At 37.2% G+C, this 17,798-nt stretch overlaps 2 protein-coding genes across 8 annotated transcripts in view; one reads left to right on the forward strand and one right to left on the reverse strand.

The window, feature by feature from the left end:
• Nucleotides 1–17,798, reverse strand: part of RALGPS2 (Ral GEF with PH domain and SH3 binding motif 2) — a 212,941-nt gene that overhangs the window by 84,017 nt on the left and 111,126 nt on the right. The window lies entirely within an intron of this gene.
• The window catches only part of ANGPTL1 (angiopoietin like 1), a 38,519-nt gene that overhangs the window by 5,027 nt on the left and 15,694 nt on the right, over nt 1–17,798 (forward strand). The window contains exon 2 of the mRNA XM_006126957.3: nt 13,409–14,248. Coding sequence (XP_006127019.1) covers nt 13,429–14,248 — 820 coding nt within the window. The 5' untranslated portion in view covers nt 13,409–13,428. The remainder of the gene's footprint in view (nt 1–13,408; nt 14,249–17,798) is intronic.

Consider the following 17,798-nt stretch of genomic DNA (forward strand, 5'->3'; position numbering starts at 1 on the left):
CATTTCAGTTTAATCTTTAAATAAAACAATCTATTTATTCAAGCAAGAAATGAAGGCTACTTAACACAATGTAAGAATGGCCATACTGCAACAGACCAATAGTCCATCTAGTTCAATATCCTGTCTTGTGATAGTGGACACTGCCAGGTACTTCAGAACGAATGAACATAACAGGGCAACTATTGAGTTATCCTAATGCTCTTGCTGCCAGATGCTGGGACTGGATCACAGGGGATGAGACATGCCTTTTACATGTATTTGTAGATACCGAGTTGCTTGATAGTGTTTAATGGCAGAACACTCTCTAAGTAGTGCCTGTGAGAGCGAATGTGCATCCCCTTCTAACCCTCTTCTCACCATTTCCAAAAGTTCTGAGGGTGAGCTATATAATGCGCACTATGCACTCTACTGCCTCAGTTCGTTCCACCAACATGATTTTGAGAAAAAAAAAATAGGAGTATGCATAGTCATCTTGATTAATTCAACTTACAAATACATAACCTTTATTTCTTCAAGTGACTCTGCATATTTCCACAAGTAGAGCTGATAGCTCAGGACATGGAACCAGAGTACCATTTAATTAATGACTCAAGCTTTTCAGACAAAATTTCTGTTTTGACTGGAAATGGGTGTCAGGAGAGGGATCATGTGAGGATTACCTCACGTGTTCTTTCCCTGTGGGGCATCTGGAATTGGCCACTGTCAGCAGACAGGATACTGGGCTAGATGGACCGTTGGTCTGGCCCGGGATGGCCATTCTTATACTCTTAGACAATGCTCTGCCTAACTTAAGGGCATGAATGGATGTGCTGACCTCCAAGAAGCAGGCACATTTCTCCAATCAGAAAATGTTTAACAAACAAAAAAATGCTGCTACGGCTACACTAGAATAAACCCAACAACAGGCACAGGAATTTTTATTAACAAGTAACATTCAATAAAGCACATTATTTAACCCATCTGGAAATAGTCTGAACAGAGTGACCTATATGATTCTTGGCAGAAGAAACAAACATGACAATCTAGATGATTTTCTAAAATTCTCTGTTCTATTTAAATAATATGCAAGAATCCTTTAGGAATCCAAAGTTTGTTATACGGATTCCCCTTTATTAGCACAAAGACTAGGGAAAGTACTGGTGAATTAGTGTTTTGATTAATATGAAATCGTTTTTGGTATAAATCCAAGTCAGGTTTAAGAAACCACCTTATCTTTATGAAAAATCATAAATGGCATGATTAGCGCATGCAGTTCACTCACTCTTCTGGCTGATGTTATAGCAATAATGAATATTGTTTTACTAGATAAATAAAAGAAGGAACTGGCCAAGGGTTATACTCATAGAACAGGGGAGTCCAAACTTTTTTCAAAGAGGGCCAGATTTGATGAAGTGAACATGCGTGAGGGCCGACCATTTTGCCTAACATTCTTTGAACCATTAAAATTAAATGCAAATTAACTATTTTATGCAAAGTTTATTGCAAACGGCATACTTTTCATTTCGTCACATGGATCACAAATCTAAACAGGTGTTAAATCACTCTGCCTTTCATATCTGAAGGCCAGATGAAAAAAAAATCCAGGAAGCTGAAATATATGTCAGGAACACTGTAAAGTACGTTACATATTATTGGTAATAAAGGTTGTCTGTCAACTTTTAAGTTCAGAAAATATGAACAGGAACATAACACCAAGTATACATGTTGTGTCCAAATATATTTATAACTGATTTAGACCAACTGACATTAACTGAGATTTTACAATGTATTCATCTCAATACATATGGATTCGTTGGGGGCCTTAAAAGATAGATATTGCCAAATTACATGTGGGGCCGTATTAAACCGGAACACGGGCCACAATTGGCCCGCGGGCCGGACTTTGGACATGCCTGTCATAGAACCATAGGGTTGGAAGAGTCCTCAGGAGATCATTGTGTCCAACCCCCTTCTCAAAGCAGGGCCAATCCCAACCAGCGCTTTGTCTAGTCAGTCCTCAACCTCTAGCAGTGCTTGGGAGTTTTCCACCCCATGTGCAGGACTCTGCTCTTGTCCTTGATGAACTTAATCAGATTTCTTTTAGTCCAATCCTCCAATTTCTCTAGGTCTCTCTGAACCCTATCCCTACACTTCAGGGTATTTACCTCTCATAGTTTAATGACAAAAGGTGGTTTCATTTTAGTTCAAGAAGTAGTTTTGTTTTAGTTAACCCGCCCTTCATAAAACTTTTACCTATACTATGCACGAACATAATCGACTATCAACCAACATATGGTAAACTGAGATAGCTGCCTAGTGAACTTTTAAATAACTGGATAGCCCTTCAGATTTTAAGTTAATTGCTCCATTAAATGTTCCAAAATACAGAGAATGGAAGCTGAACTTTAAAATCATATTTCTCTATATCCAAGCAACAAATCTATACCGTTTTATAAAGTAACACTTTCTAGCAGACTCTCTTGTAGAACTGAATAGTACATTCTGCAACAATGAGGAACAGGGCTGTTCAAGATTAGTCCAAGTCTAACAGCCCAGGCTGGTAATTTAAAAGGCTGAGGATCCAGATAAAGGATCTGGCCTTGTTGGGATAAGAAATCGAACCAGAGGGAGTTGAAAGCAAACCCTGGCTGACAGCTGAAGCAAATCAGTATACGAGTGCTCCCTTGGTCAAACTGGACCAATCAGCATAATTCATGCTGACCTGACAAATCTTTGCCACGTTCTGAATTAACTGAAACAGGTAGAGGAAGGCATACAGAAGACCCTTTTCCCCAACTGAGAAAGAAGATGTGCAAGATGGAATGACTGTCCCTTCCTGCCTTTAAACATGAGAGAACTGTTTTTGCTGAACCTTGCAACAACTGCTCTACACTGAGGCAATCACTGATTGAGACAAGGTCTTGTACTATTTGGACATTTAAGGACCACCACTTGTGCATCTGAAAACTGTTCCTGCTTAGATTATCTACCAATACATTGCTAAATGCAGGGCCACCAGGTACACTTTGCAAAGAATACGCCAGTCCCAAAATTTGACTTTGGCACATAACTGGAAGGAGTGAGCACCTACTTGTTTGTTAGATGTAACATATAACAGTTGCATAGTCCATCTCTATCTGAACCATCTTCACATCAATATAAGGAAGGAAATACTTAAGAATCAAATGAAGGGTTCTTAATTCAAACACATTTAAAAGCTAGCTGGATTTCCTGAAAAGCTCAGTGTATTTGAATTGTACACAACCTAAATGTGTTCCAAATTGATTAATAATCTGAAGTTATGGTGACCAATGGTGAAGGTAGATTGAACAAATCACCTCTCAGAACATTTGATCTGTCCATCCTTCTCCTCAACAAATTTAGAAATAGGCCTCAATGATTTAAAACATTAATTGCACTGTTAAACAATAGAATGCCATTTATATTTTTATGTTTTCTACCCTTTCAAATGTTTTCGATTTCAACACAGAATATGAAATGAATAGTGCTCACTATTTTTTACTACAAATATTTGCACTGTAAAAAAGATGGCATTTTTCAGGTCTTATTACAAATTCTGTAGTGCAATCTCATTTCATGAAAGCTGTACTTACAAATGTAGATTTACAAAAAATAATGGCACTCGAAAATGTAAAAGTTTAGAGCCTGCAAGTCCACTCAGTCCTCCTCCTCCACTCAGACAAACAAGTTTAAGTTTGTAGGGAAAAAATGCTGTCTGCTTCTTGTTTACAATGACAACTGAAAGTTAAATATTTTGCAACACGTGCTTTATGTACCAAATGTACTAAAGATTCACCATTCCAGAGGATATACATCCATCCTGGTTTTTAGTGGGTTCTGCTCAATAAATGTTCCAGTCTCATACGGATCAACTCATGTACATTTTCCTCCTATCCGTCACATGCCACCAGCTGAAGATTGATTTTTTGGGGGGGAGGGAGGGCATTCAGGTTCTGTAGTTTCCACGGTGTTGTTCTTTTAAAGACTTTTCAAAGCATTTTCCAACACCTTGTCCCTCAGATTTATGGAAGGCACTTCAGACTTTTAACCCTTGGGCCAAGTGTGTTGCTATCTTTAGAAATCTTGCATTGATTCAGTCTTTAAATTTGGTCAAATCTGTAGTGAGTAACTTGCTGGGTCATAATCCGAGACTGCTGTAACATCTCAAAATGCAGATAAAACAAAGTACAGGAGACATACAATTCTCTCCCAAGCAGTTGAGTCGTAAATTTAATAACATATGTCCTTTGGAATGGTGGCTGAACTATGAAGATGGCTAAAGAATGAACTATGAAGTGTGTATAGTGTATCTGGCATGTACATTCCTTGCAAAGCCTGGTACAAATATGCCATGTGAACCCTCTTCTCACTTTCAAGTAACATTGTAAATAAGAACCTGGTAGCATTATCTTTTGCAAATGTACATTTGTTATTTTAGGCCGCATCTCCACATACTGGAGCACTGATGCTCTGGTGATTGATCTGAGGTTCAATTTAGTGGGTCTAGAAAAGACCTGCTAAATCGAATACTGAGTGCTGCCATGAGCACTCGTAGTCCTCGCTGTCGTGAAGAGTAAGGGAAGTTGATGGGAACGTTTCTCCCATTGACCTCTCACTGTGGAGATGGTGCCAAACTCGGTTTAAGGTACGTTGACTCCAGCTACGTTATTCATGTAGCTGGAGTTACGTAACTCAAGCTGACCTCCTGGGTGTAGTGTAAACTGGCCTAAGTGACTGGCTGAATAAGTAGGATTGAGTGTACTTGTAAGTTCTAAAGTTTTGTACTGTTTTACTTTTGAGTGCAGTTATGTTATAATCTACATTTGTAAGTTGCACTTTCATGATAAAGAAATTGTACTATTGTACCTGTATGAGGTAAACTGAAAAATACTATTTCTTTTGTTTATCATTTTTACTATTCAAATATTTGAATTGAGTAAATTTTTTTTTGAAGTGAGCACTGTACACTTCATGTTCTGTCATTAAAAATGTAGAAAAACATCCAAAAATATTTACTACATTTCAATTGGTATTTATTGTTTAGTGTGGTGATTAAAACTGCAATTAACTTTTGTAATCATGATTGTTTTAATTAATTTGGACTAATCACCAGGCATGGTGACAAAATCTGAAGTCTGTCTACATAGTGTTTTTAGATTTGAGATATCTAGTGCTGCATCAGCCTCTTTCTGAGATGAGTAAACAATTACATAAGTAATAGGTGCCGTGCCATTCAATCCATGAGACCAAGGCAGATAACTATCCAGATTTGACAAGTTTGTATTTCCAAAACAGACTTCTCATTTTCAGAAAACTGTCCCATGACAGAAAAACATTCCTTATTACCAAGTCCAACACAGTACCTATAACAAGAATTCTCTGGTTGGTCAGAAATTCAATTTTTTGTCATTCAGAAGCAGATCCAGATCCAAAAGAAGAAAGGTTATACAACTGATGTACAGAAACAGATCTTTGCATGCAGCTTACTTCAGCAACCAATTGTCCAAATATGACTAACCAAAAATACTGTACTTCCTCAGATGTGCTGCTACCAGAGTAAGGCACTTACAGATTCTTAGCACTGAAATGGAGATATTTTTGATGAATGTTGGAGAGAAATATGAAAATATGCATAAAAACCATGATCCGACAGATGTTTAAGTATCTTCTTGACAGTTCCTATCAGGAACAACTTTTGTACTTCCACAAGTAGAATAGCCTTGTGAGAAGGTTTCCTGAAACGGTTAGAAGGTGGCAAATTGAAAGATGATCGTTTTTCTGAATTGAAAGACACAGTCTATGCAACTTTTAGGACCCAGTTCTCCTATGCAATAAATCTCCATTTATTCATGAATTAGGATAGCTTGTCTCCAAATAAAAGAAAATATAGATGCTCACTGATTGTTCCATGAGACTCAATCCTCACATGAAAACCAATGCCTGGCATTCAAAGGAAGACAAAAAGGAAGGGGCAAGTTGTTTCCTCTTAGGACCTGGTTTTATGCGGATTTTGGCATAAAGACATAGCTTGCTGATAGTATTGCTGATAACATGACTTGAGGAAAAACTAAGAATGAAGGTGAAACTGCCTGACAGCAGAAAGAAAACATAGAAGGATTACTTTTAACACAGAGATAAAGACCCAGTGACTGAGCAGTGGAGCTAGTCTCCTTCAATTTTTCCAACACTTCACCTGTTTTCTTGCAGAAAAGCTCCCCTTTGAAAGGGGAGATCTTCCAGTTGAATTCTTGTGATCACAGCAATGGGAAGAAGAACACAGCCAAGCATGATCAAGTTAACTGTGGAAGTCAATGCTCTAGTGGAAAAGTCCAAAGCATCCAAATTAGACCATGCTTTGCCACTCTGTTCTGTTGTGAAAATAGCATTCATGAGTCTTCTTTCATCATCTTGGACAAACACAGCCATCTTTTTACATGGATGGAACCAATAATGGGTCATCGTTGCCTGGTAACTAGCCATCCTTATCCTGCAAGAAGAGTCATGAAAAAAAAAAATCTCCCAGATTCAGTTTTCTTTTCCTCTGCATCAGTAGGAGTTGGAGTGGGCTTGGATGGACCTAAGCCTCTTGATTGGCAGCCCCCGCCAGCGAGTTAAGGCACAGGATACGTATCAAACTAAGAAAACTTCTCATGGGGCAGATGATACAGTTTGTCCACTTTTTTGGAAAGAAGATGGCAAGAAGCAGGAATTGCTCAAACAATCTTAGGCTGTGAAGAACCAACCAGAATCGACAGTGACAGCTGATTTCTTGATGTAGCCCCAAGAATATTGAATACCATATGGGAGGTTTCCTCCACAATCACCAAAAACAGGCTTAATGTGGATACCATCTGATCTATCACGTCATAAGACTGTAGAGTGGCTTCAGAAGGAGAAAAAGCAGAAGCCACACCCACCAGTTCATCAGGTGATAAACTGATATCAAATTCATTTTTCAGTTCTCATTCAAAAAGGAGCTCCTCATCTTCTTCAGATAGCATATCAGGAACAACTTTCTGAGCTGCAGACATATCCCTTATTAGATGAAACATGGTTTCTCAGTCCTTTGATGGAACCGAATAGGACCATGGATTCCATTACTGGCAGTCTCTACAATAGGAAATATACTTTTAGAAGGAGCAAAAAAAAAAAAAAAAAGAAGTCAGGGAACTCTAGATGAGTAACTATGAACTGGAATAAATCAGGTCTCTTAATTCTTCCTCAAAATCAGGATCCGATCTTTGATGCACCACGGACTGCATCAATTAGAGCAATGTTTCCCAATTTCGTTTGACCACAGAACCCTTTTAAACAAGAAAGAATTTTGTGTAACCCCTAACAGCAGCAACCAGTTTGACAGCTGAAGCTTCAACTTTGTCTGACGCAGCGCTAGTATATACATATTCAGTCACCCACGTGATCCACACTCCCTGAGTGAGAACGGGGATTTACGGTGGTATATAACAGACGATCGCAACACTAACTGACTGCGCACGCAATGCTGAGTAGTGGCATCATCGTCCCCACTCTCTGGCTAAGCTGGCATTACACAGGAACACATCATGGCAAACACAAATGAAAACTTTTCAATAAAATTAATTAATGCTTAATTTTTTTTTAAATCCTAAAATGTTATTGTAATGGAATTTTCTCCTTAAACCCTTATTTTCATGTCGGAGAACCCTGGGGTTCCGCGGGACACCATTTGGGAAACACTGAACTGGAGCATGAGACTGAAAAAAAGGGGAAAAGAAATAAAAGGAGAGAAAAAGATTGTCCTTGATCATTTTATAAGGAGTCTCTCAGGACAACGCAGAATAGATGAACTCACAGAAAAAGTGAGTCTCCTCTGCTCTTTTCTTCATAAGGAATGAATGCCGATTGCAGAGCTGGTGAAGCCTGTTTCTTCCTTATCAACTGCCTCTCGGTCAAATCAGAGAACCATTGAGACACTGGATGGTGAGTATCTGTCACCACAGTAAAAGATCTCCTCAGATTGGCTCTGTCCTCCACTCCTATCTCATTGACCTGGAGAGTACCAGATTTGGAGAAATACTCAGCTTCAGATGTCTGGGTCTTCAAAGCTGAACTCACAGTTGCAACAGCTAAAGCTATGAATCAAACAATCATTCAAAACAAGGTTTTGCAGCTAGATCTTCCTTAAGTAGAAGAACCTGCACTTCCTTAATTAGAAGCACTGTGCCTCTGGATGTGAAAGTTCTGCAAACGAACACCCAGAAGAACAGCCTTCACGTGCACTTCAGGCTCCTAAAATGTTCATCCTGCACCAGGAAGATAGCTGTGTATTAAACACGTCTCTTAAATCCTGGCTCGTTCTTTGGTTTCATCATTGCATAGAAGCAAGCCTACCAACTGTACTAAATTGCCTACACTTATCACTATACTTAAACGAACAACTAAAAACTATAAATTACCGAAGGCACTATCAATAAAGAAAATTCCCAGATTCAAACAGACTGAAACAGTTCACTTTGATCTCGTGCAAAGGTCGGTAGGAAATGAAGCGATAGACATTACAGTGTCCCCAATATAGCCTCATTCTCAAAATGCTGAGAAAGACTGAGGAGAGATAGAAGAGGGGCACAAGTGCACTCCAATGGCCACTGCTTGGAGAAGATTTTACTATTTGGTGAGAGAATATGCAGAACCACATGAAGAATAATTCGTTATTACAACCTTATTAGGAACCCCAGCTGTGTCAGTCACCAACATCTGTATTGAACTGTTGAATAACACACACACATAAGGGAGCCAAAGTTTTCACAGTTGGAAGCGTCTGTAACAGCACGCAGGTTAACAATGATGTCTGTGTCTTAAAAGAAACTCTTCTTTGCATGTTTGACACATCTTAGTTTCAGACCAGCTGTCCATATAGCGAAAGTTTGTAACGTGTTTATTTTAGAGTTCTAAAACACAGCTTGAGCAACTGTACATTTGGTTATTCTATTTTAGATCGTTTAGTTTCATTTACGGTCAGACAGAATGTCTATAGCTCCAATCCTAAAATCACTTCAGTATATTTGGTACATCATTCATCATATGAATAAAGTGGGAGCACTACATGTTTACAGGACAGACATATATATGTAATTAGTTCATTAAAAATGTACAAAAGTAGATTACTGCAGAATATCTGATTGGACTAAGTGCTTTATTGCTGTGCATTTACTATTAAAAACATGTATTACTTGTATTTTAGTATACCAATTTTATTTAATTTTTTCAGTTATTTAAAAATGGTTATTTAGGATGTGTCTGAGACAGTTACCATGAATTCCATAATATTCATACTTTAATTTTACAAGATTATTTTTAAAATGTCTGTGTGCAAAGGACTAGAGCATAGTATTGACAGAGAAGATTTCTAAGATCTCCATCCACCGCAGTTATAAAATTATTTGAGATTTAAGAGAGCCAGGTTAGGTTTACAAGTTTATTTTGATTAATTCAGTTGGTCCAGGGACTATTGAAAAATACAGTATATGACACAAAATGGCGCTAATTTCTGATATTTTTACCATGGCTCACCTAAAAGTTTACCTTGAGCTTTCAACACTAAGCATTGCACAATTTTTTTACGTTCATTACACATGTGGGAGAGGCGATTACCTTCATATGTATTAGGCTACACAGATGAGTGATACAGTGTAACATAACTATGACTTTTTGTCCTTTTCACTAGGATTACCCCATAACTTGTTCTGAAATATGGCATGACAAAAAACATTGCTATTGTCTACTGACTTCATAGACAGTGTACCTTTAGAACAGTGTTTCTTAAACTTTTTAAGACCGAAGAACACCAAACAATTTTCTTTTTGAGGAACACCAAGGATTTTTTTGTTGGGGGGGGGGGGGGAAGAGTGTGTGTGTGGGGGGGAGAGAGTTATTGAGCAACAGAAAAAAAGTCATCTACTCCTTTAAGGGTGGCCATTTTGAACTCTGTTCTCCACAGCACACCAATGTGCCCTGGAACAGTTTAAGAAACACTGCTTTAGAAGATGTTATATATTTAACACAACTTCCATTTATGGAAAAAGTATTTAAAATTATGTATTTTCTTTCTGAATGCTTTGTTTTTGAAAAAAACAGTTGCAGTATATAAATATGCATGAATATAAACATTTAAATTATTTCAATTACATTTTCATTACTATTGTTTTTGTAAATGTTCTAAATTCATTGACTAAGAGACGGTCTTGAATGTTAAAACAATGTTAAAATGTGAAATTTGCAAAATCAATTACTCAAAATCAGTCATCTTAATTCTAGCATTTCCTAACAGCAGCCTGAATTCTGACACCTTGTTCAAATACACTGTAACCTTTTATTACATGGCCACATGCAGTATTTTCCTGCGTGTGTCATCAACAGTTTTTGAAACCAGGAGATAAATAGCACAGATCTCTACAATTTAAGCTAAAGAGTAATTGACAACAGAAATAGGCATCCTTCATATGGGCCAAATCATAGAGGGGAACCTGCCAATACACCAGTAGTTTACACAATTATTTGCTAGACAGCAACAGAATATTGGGAATCAATATGCCTAGGTTTAGTTCCTGGGCTGTGAGATACAGTGACTAGAGCAGTGACTATAAATAGGGCAACCATAGATTTGTCACTTTTACTTCGAAAGGCCTTTTGTTTAAGCATGGCAAACTCAAATATTGTTCACTTAGAGATCTGGTTTCTTTCCACGACTACCAGAAATGATTTTGTGCAACATCTCATTTGCCATCCAATCTGTAAAATCAGGTAAGTAAAGTAAGTTCTACTTGTCCTCTTTCCTTCCCTACTAAGGAGTGTTCCAACTTTTATCCATTTTACAATCCTAGCATTAGTGAATAGCGCAGGTAAGACAAGAAGTTGTGGCTAAGTGAATCGCATCCTAGTGCACCTTCCTTTAGGTTTAAGGGTATTTTTTCTTCTAAATGACAAGTCTCTGTCTCTCTCTGGACTTTGCCAGTTTAGTTTTGTTGGTCGTGGGATGCAGAACAGCTGTTTCCAATCAGGGATTGCCCAATGAAAATGGGGTTTAGTGGGGCATCTATTGTATCAAGGGATACCTACACCTGAAAGGGAGGATTGTGACTGGGTTGATACTTTTAGGGTACGTCTAGACTACATGCCTCTGTCTCCAGAGGCATGTAGATTAGGCTACCAGACACAGTAAAATGAAGCGGCGATTTAAATAATCGCCGCTTCATTTAAATTTACATGGCTGCCGCGCTGAGCCGACAAACAGCTAATCAGCTGTTTGTCGGCTCAGCGCAATAGTCTGGACGCGCGGGTGGCAACATCAAAGGTATTTGTCGACCACCCAGGTATACCTCATCCCAGGAGGCATACCTGGGTGGTCGACAAATACCTTTGATGTCGACACCCACACATCCAGACTATCGCGCTGAGCCGACAAACAGCTGATCAGCTGTTTGTCGGCTCAGCGCGGCAGCCATGTAAATTTAAATGACGCGGCGATTATTTAAATTGCCGCTTCATTTTACTATGTCTGGTAGCCTAATCTATATGCCTCTGGAGACAGAGGCATATAGTCTAGACGTACCCTTACATAAAGCATTTGTGCAGGAGTTGCAAGTGTAGCATGAAACTGATGAACTGTTCAGTTTTACTCTGCTGACTTAGCTAAATCACACAGAGACCACGGTGCAGTATCTTGTACAATCCGCTGATTAGGCTGAGGAGGAAAAATTAGTTTCAGCTTCACCCATAGCCAAGACAAGCGCCAATAGAGTAGAGAGATCTCCTTTGACAAGAGAATCAACTCTGAAGCCATCACCTTCCCACAAGTCAATTAGTCAAAGATAAAAAAATAGTTAATTTATTCTGGGTTTGAGTACCACTCCCTATTTATAACCTCAAACATCAAAACAGAGAAATGGAAAAATGTAATCAATAGTTCTCAGATTTGTCAATGCATTCTTCTTTCCCTACATAATTTAAGTAAATACGTTATTTTAATGTGACATGTTTAAAAAGGTGTATACTAGTTACAGCTGATAAAACATGCTTGATATTTTTACAGATTAATGGGATGCTTGTTTACACGTTACCTGGAATAATGACAAAAACTTAAATACATTAAGAAAAAAAAATTGGTAATAAAAATCCCATAATAGTCTTTAGGGCACCTAAAAGCATTCATAACTTTAACAGTATGTTCCTATTGTTTCTTCACTTCTGCCAGGATGTAGTTCATAAGCCAACTCTTGTGTTTTGTGAAAAGTAAACTAACTTGAAGAAAATATAATTTGAAATACAAAACCATTTGTGGGAAATGTTTTTCCCCTTTTATCATATTTCATTCAACCATGATTTGTAGTGTTGTGGTATATTTGTTTTACTATACCTCAGAGTAGAAACCAAATTTATAGGAGAAAATTTCACAAGTTTAATGTGCTTTGTTAATGAACCGTTTCATCAGAATTTTCATTAAAATGGTGGGCTTGTCCACAAGGTGCAGTAATGTACACGGATGGGGTGTGAATATTCTCAAGTAAAGCAACACATTGCACACTAACTAGTCTGGGTAGTCCCCGCTTGCAGGTTCAATGTTCTGTAATGTTTAGTGGTCAATATTAAACATCTAATGATCCCAAACTAATTTCCTACTGAAGAAAAGAAAACATTTAGTTTCACAAAAACAAAGTTAATCACTTACTTGTTTTCATTTATGAATGAAAACAGGCTATGACACATTTTAATCAAGTCAGGGCATATGATCTCACAGCTAATCCCATCATGATCTTTTCCTACTAACCAAATTTTCTTGAATACATTTTAATAGTACTTGCAAAATTATGCAAGCCATGATATAGTGATCTTCAAGACCACTAGTTATAAATCTTGCTATAGACCTAAGTATAAAATATGTAGTACTAAAGCTAATATTACACAAATTATAAAAATAGTTTCAGCTTCAGATTTTTTAGAAAGCCCAAATCAGAATTTGCTGGGGAAGGGAGCTACAAAAGTATTTTACAATATTCCAATTTGTATTTTAATATTTATAAATATGTGCATGCAGTCAGGCTTATGACCAAAACCTACTTTTTTACCTGAATATACTGGTGCTTGTTTTCTGAACATTTATTCATTTGAATTAAGCCAAAAAATACCTACTGCTTGAAATCTTTCAGGTCTTAATATGCCTCAAGAAAGGAGGCAAGTTGGTCAGTGTGATGTAATTCCAAATAAATAAGCAATTTTGTGATATTAAATTTAACATGGTAAGAAAATGTCAGCTTGGCCAATATCTATAGCAGAGAAGTCTCGGTTGCATTTGTGTCATAAGTAAAAATTAGTACTCTTCCATGGTGTGAAACTGGATTCATATTAACTTTCTTTCTATTTATCCAATGATTAGTCTTCTGCGTTCACCTCAAAATGAAGAGATCTACATGGACTTTGAGTGTGTTGTTATTCCTACTACTGTCTACAGGACACTGTATAGAAAAGTCTAAACTCAATAAAATATCCCCAAAGAGACACCCTCGTTCAACAGACGGTGGAGAGGAAGGGAAAAAATGTGGTTACACGTTCTTGGTTCCTGAACAAAAAATAACAGGACCAATTTGTGTAAACACCAAAGGACTAGGAGCAGATAACAGAAAAGATGAAATCACAAGGATGGACATAGAGAACCTGAAGGAAGTATTGTCCAAGCAGAAGCGGGAGATTGATATCTTGCAGCTAGTGGTGGATGTGGATGGAAATATTGTGAATGAGGTAAAATTGCTGAGAAAAGAAAGCCGTAACATGAACTCCCGGGTCACTCAGCTTTACATGCAGCTCTTGCATGAGATAATACGAAAGCGTGATAATTCACTTGAGCTTTCCCAACTGGAAAACAAAATCCTCAATGTTACAACAGAAATGCTGAAGATGGCAACACGTTACAGGGAGCTTGAAATAAAATATGCATCACTAACTGATCTTGTAAATAATCAGTCTGTGATTATCTCTTTATTGGAAGAGCAATGCTTGCAGATGCTGTCACGACAGGACACCGACGGATCTCCTCCTCTTGTTCAGGTGGTGCCACAGCACATTCCTAACAGTCAGCATTATACTCCCAACCTTTTAGGAGGTAATGAGATACAGAGGGACCCAAGTTATCCCAGAGACATAAGGCCACCACCTGATGCAGCTACTTCTCCTACAAAAAGTCCTTTCAGGATACCACCATTAACTTTAATCAACGAAGGTGAGTTGATTAACATTATGTCCAAAATAAAGAGAATGCCATGTTACAAAATACGCAACCCACTTACAATGCTAATTTATAACTAGAGTGGATTGAATAATTCAAAATAAATACTTTATTCAACAAATTCAGCCTCTTCTGATCATAAATAAATTGACATCAGATTTAGATTTTCCTCCAATTTATTTGTCAAGTAATTTCTATGACTAATTCTTGACCTGTAGATAATGTTAGTGTTCATAAGTTACATTAAAATTTTGTGAATAGCAAACAAAGTGAGAGACAAACTTCCTGGAAGTAAATGGATGTAGCAATATTTGCTATTCTCTCCAGTTCTACTTACACTCACTGTTCATTATTGCACTTTCATATTTCCAGCTTTAATGAATCTTAACCTACAGCTGATTTTGACTTTACGACAGTAAGACAATCTGATGTTACAAGGATCCTCTTTAGGCTGCAAATTTCAAAGGAGCCTCAGGTAGTAAGACAACCCAACTCCCTCCAAAATTGAAGTTAGGTGCCTGTCTCATTTGGGATCCTTTTAAAAATCTACACGATGGATATTTAAAATTTAAAACAACATACTTAACAAGGAAAGACAATATTGAGTTTTTTATGAAAATATCATGGCAATACATTTAGGAGATTTGCTGAATGTTTCAGTTCACTGTCTTACTTCACCCAATTACATACATATTCATATAGCATTTAAACACAAAACCAATGACAATGAAAGAAAAGTGCATTTCATTTGGGAGTTACTGTAACTCGGATATGATTCCTATATATATATATATATATATATATATATATATATATATATATATATATATATATATATATATATATATTTATTATAAATAAATTATTTCCAACTTCATCACACAGTTGCAATTTATTCTTCTCAATCCTGAAAGTTTGGATTATCTTTTTTTAAATCCAGGCTTTCCAAAGTAACCATCTTTTTTTCTTGCCTTTCATGAGTTTACATTGCAAAATGCTCTTCACTAGGTTTTAAACTCATTTGGACATTGAGAGGTAGGGATGCTAAATTTAAATTAATCGAACCGTCGATGGAATTGCCAATGACTACTGGATTAGTCCATAAGGACGCCTCCATCTTTGAAATGTAGCAAGAGCCTCGCTGGTGGAAGCACTGTGGGAAGCATGGGGCTACTGGGGGAGTCAAGCAGTCCCTTGCTGGTCCTGTGCTTTTGAAATGTACAAGGGCCTTCTGCTTTTGAGATGTAGCAAGAACCCTACCAGTGCTGTGGGGAACCAGTTCTTAAGCCACTTCCCCCCAGTACTGGCTCCTGTTCCTCCCCCCCCCCTTTCTCCACTGCCTCTCTCTGATAGAGGCAGCAAGGGTGGGCGGGAGGAAGCAACTAATTGAGTCACTTACATCCCTATTCAGAGGTAATGGGTTACTGAGGCAAGAACACCTATACTGCGTGGCTATTTGGCACACACTACAACCAATCAGCTGTTTAAAAAAAAAAAAGGACTGTTTTGCTTGGGATTTGGAGAAAAATTAACCCAGAGTACAAATGAAATGCCAGATGTCATGAAAACTTAATCATCTGTAAGTGACACAAAGGAAACACAGCTAATATATAAAAAAGCTGTATTAATGTCTAGTCAGCAACGGCAACATTTTCTTTAAAAAAGAACTTTAAAGCAAAACTGCATAGTGATTTATTGTTTCCCCAGATACCCATTCCCCCAGCTTTATAATTATAAACCCATTCCCCCAGCTTTATAATTATAAACAGACAGGTATGTACATATGAGGAAAACCAACAGTACATATGAATGTTTTCATTAAAACGTTTATCAAAAAAAATCTCTCACCTCTACACATTTCTGGAAACTAAGATAAAGGAATCTCAGTCAATTTATTCTATCATGAATAGTTTAATTTGCTGAGTGTTTTCTTTAAATAAAGAGGTCTGTGAAATTTAGGAATGTGCAACCTTAATGGAAGTAGAAGAAAAAGGACTGAGTATTTCCAAAGCTGGTAAAATGTAGATAATTAAAATTAAAGTATCAGTATACAATAAATTGGAGTTATTCCTAGTTCTTGCTCTGAAGCCTGAAATTAAGGTGCCAGTATGTGATAGAGCAGATTAGTTTAGAAGATTATGACAAAATATTTGCAAATGGATAGGCTGCCAAATAAGACTAGCAAACCCAATATGGCTGTCCTCATCAGATAAATACTGTTAAAATGCAGGAAAAAAAGATGCACACATGAAAGATAAAATTGTCTTCTGGATATGTAATAGTATCTTCAGTGGTGGGTCAGGAGGAAAATTCATAGCTCACTGGGAAAGCTACTTTTACAGGGAGGTGAAAATATTAGAAAAGTCAATCCCACAGAAGACAAGTTCCTAAAGGGGCAAAACACATTTTCTATACAAATTCAAGATACATATGTAAATGCAAAATCATTAACTCAGGCACACTCAATTAAGCAATATACTTAAATGTGTAATTTTAAACTTCAGTGCAGCCATTTTCATTCTTATGTATGTGTACATGCTTAAGTTGCTTTCTGAAAATTCAGGCTCAGCAAAAAAGTTAGAATGCACAGGAAATAAGGAAATGCAACAATTGTAAGTATCTTCTTACAGATAGAGAAAATCTGCATGCAAGGTAATTAATTTACTATAAAAAATTAAAACAAAATTGCTCTGCATGAAAATTAAACTGAATATCTATATTTGGAACTATTTTATCAAAACAAATTATTGATAAACCTGATCCTACATTTTAATTGGATCTATGGAGGAGAACTCTTACGCCAGTACAAGTTGAACTGCAGGGCAGGGCCTTATTTTAAGTACTTAATTTAATTTCTACAGAGATATTATTTATTTAAATTGTTGGTTGAAAGTAAAACGTACGTGAACTACAGTCTTCCGCTGCTCATAACTTGGTCAAATCAAAACCAATTTTCAGTGGAATATTCAAAGCATCTTTCCACCTTAAGATCAACCTCTATGCCCAATTTCAAATGTCTATTTCCAAGTTTTTGAATCAGAGCTGCTTTAATAAAAGCTTTAGAACACTGAATTTCCTAAAGTGTAAGGCCAGAAGGTTTACTTAATTGTGTATCTTTTTTAAAAGTTATATACCATTATGATCATCTAGTCTGACATCCTTTATAGCACAGTTCATAGAACTTCATCAAAATAATTCCCAGTACATATCTTCAAAAAAAATCCAATCTTGATTTAAAAAGCAAGTGATGGAGAATCCAGTGTTCCCTCTAAACTGCAGGCCAGCACAACTTCATAGGTGATTAATCTGCACTGCCCAGTCAGAGGCTCAGGGCTCTGTGCGGGATGCTGACTGACTGGGTAAAGGGATGATTAATCACCTGTGAAGGGAACACTGATTATGATCCTTGGTAAATTACTCCAATGAATAATTACTCACTATTAAAAGTTATGACTTATTTCCAGTTTAAGGGAATGAAGTATTTTCCTCTACTGTTCTTCTACTCAAAAACCAGTTGAAACATTTTTACCCAAACTCCTCCCCT

This window comes from Pelodiscus sinensis, chromosome 9 (assembly GCF_049634645.1).
Source record: "Pelodiscus sinensis isolate JC-2024 chromosome 9, ASM4963464v1, whole genome shotgun sequence".
In the NCBI taxonomy this organism is placed as follows: Eukaryota; Metazoa; Chordata; order Testudines; family Trionychidae; genus Pelodiscus; species Pelodiscus sinensis.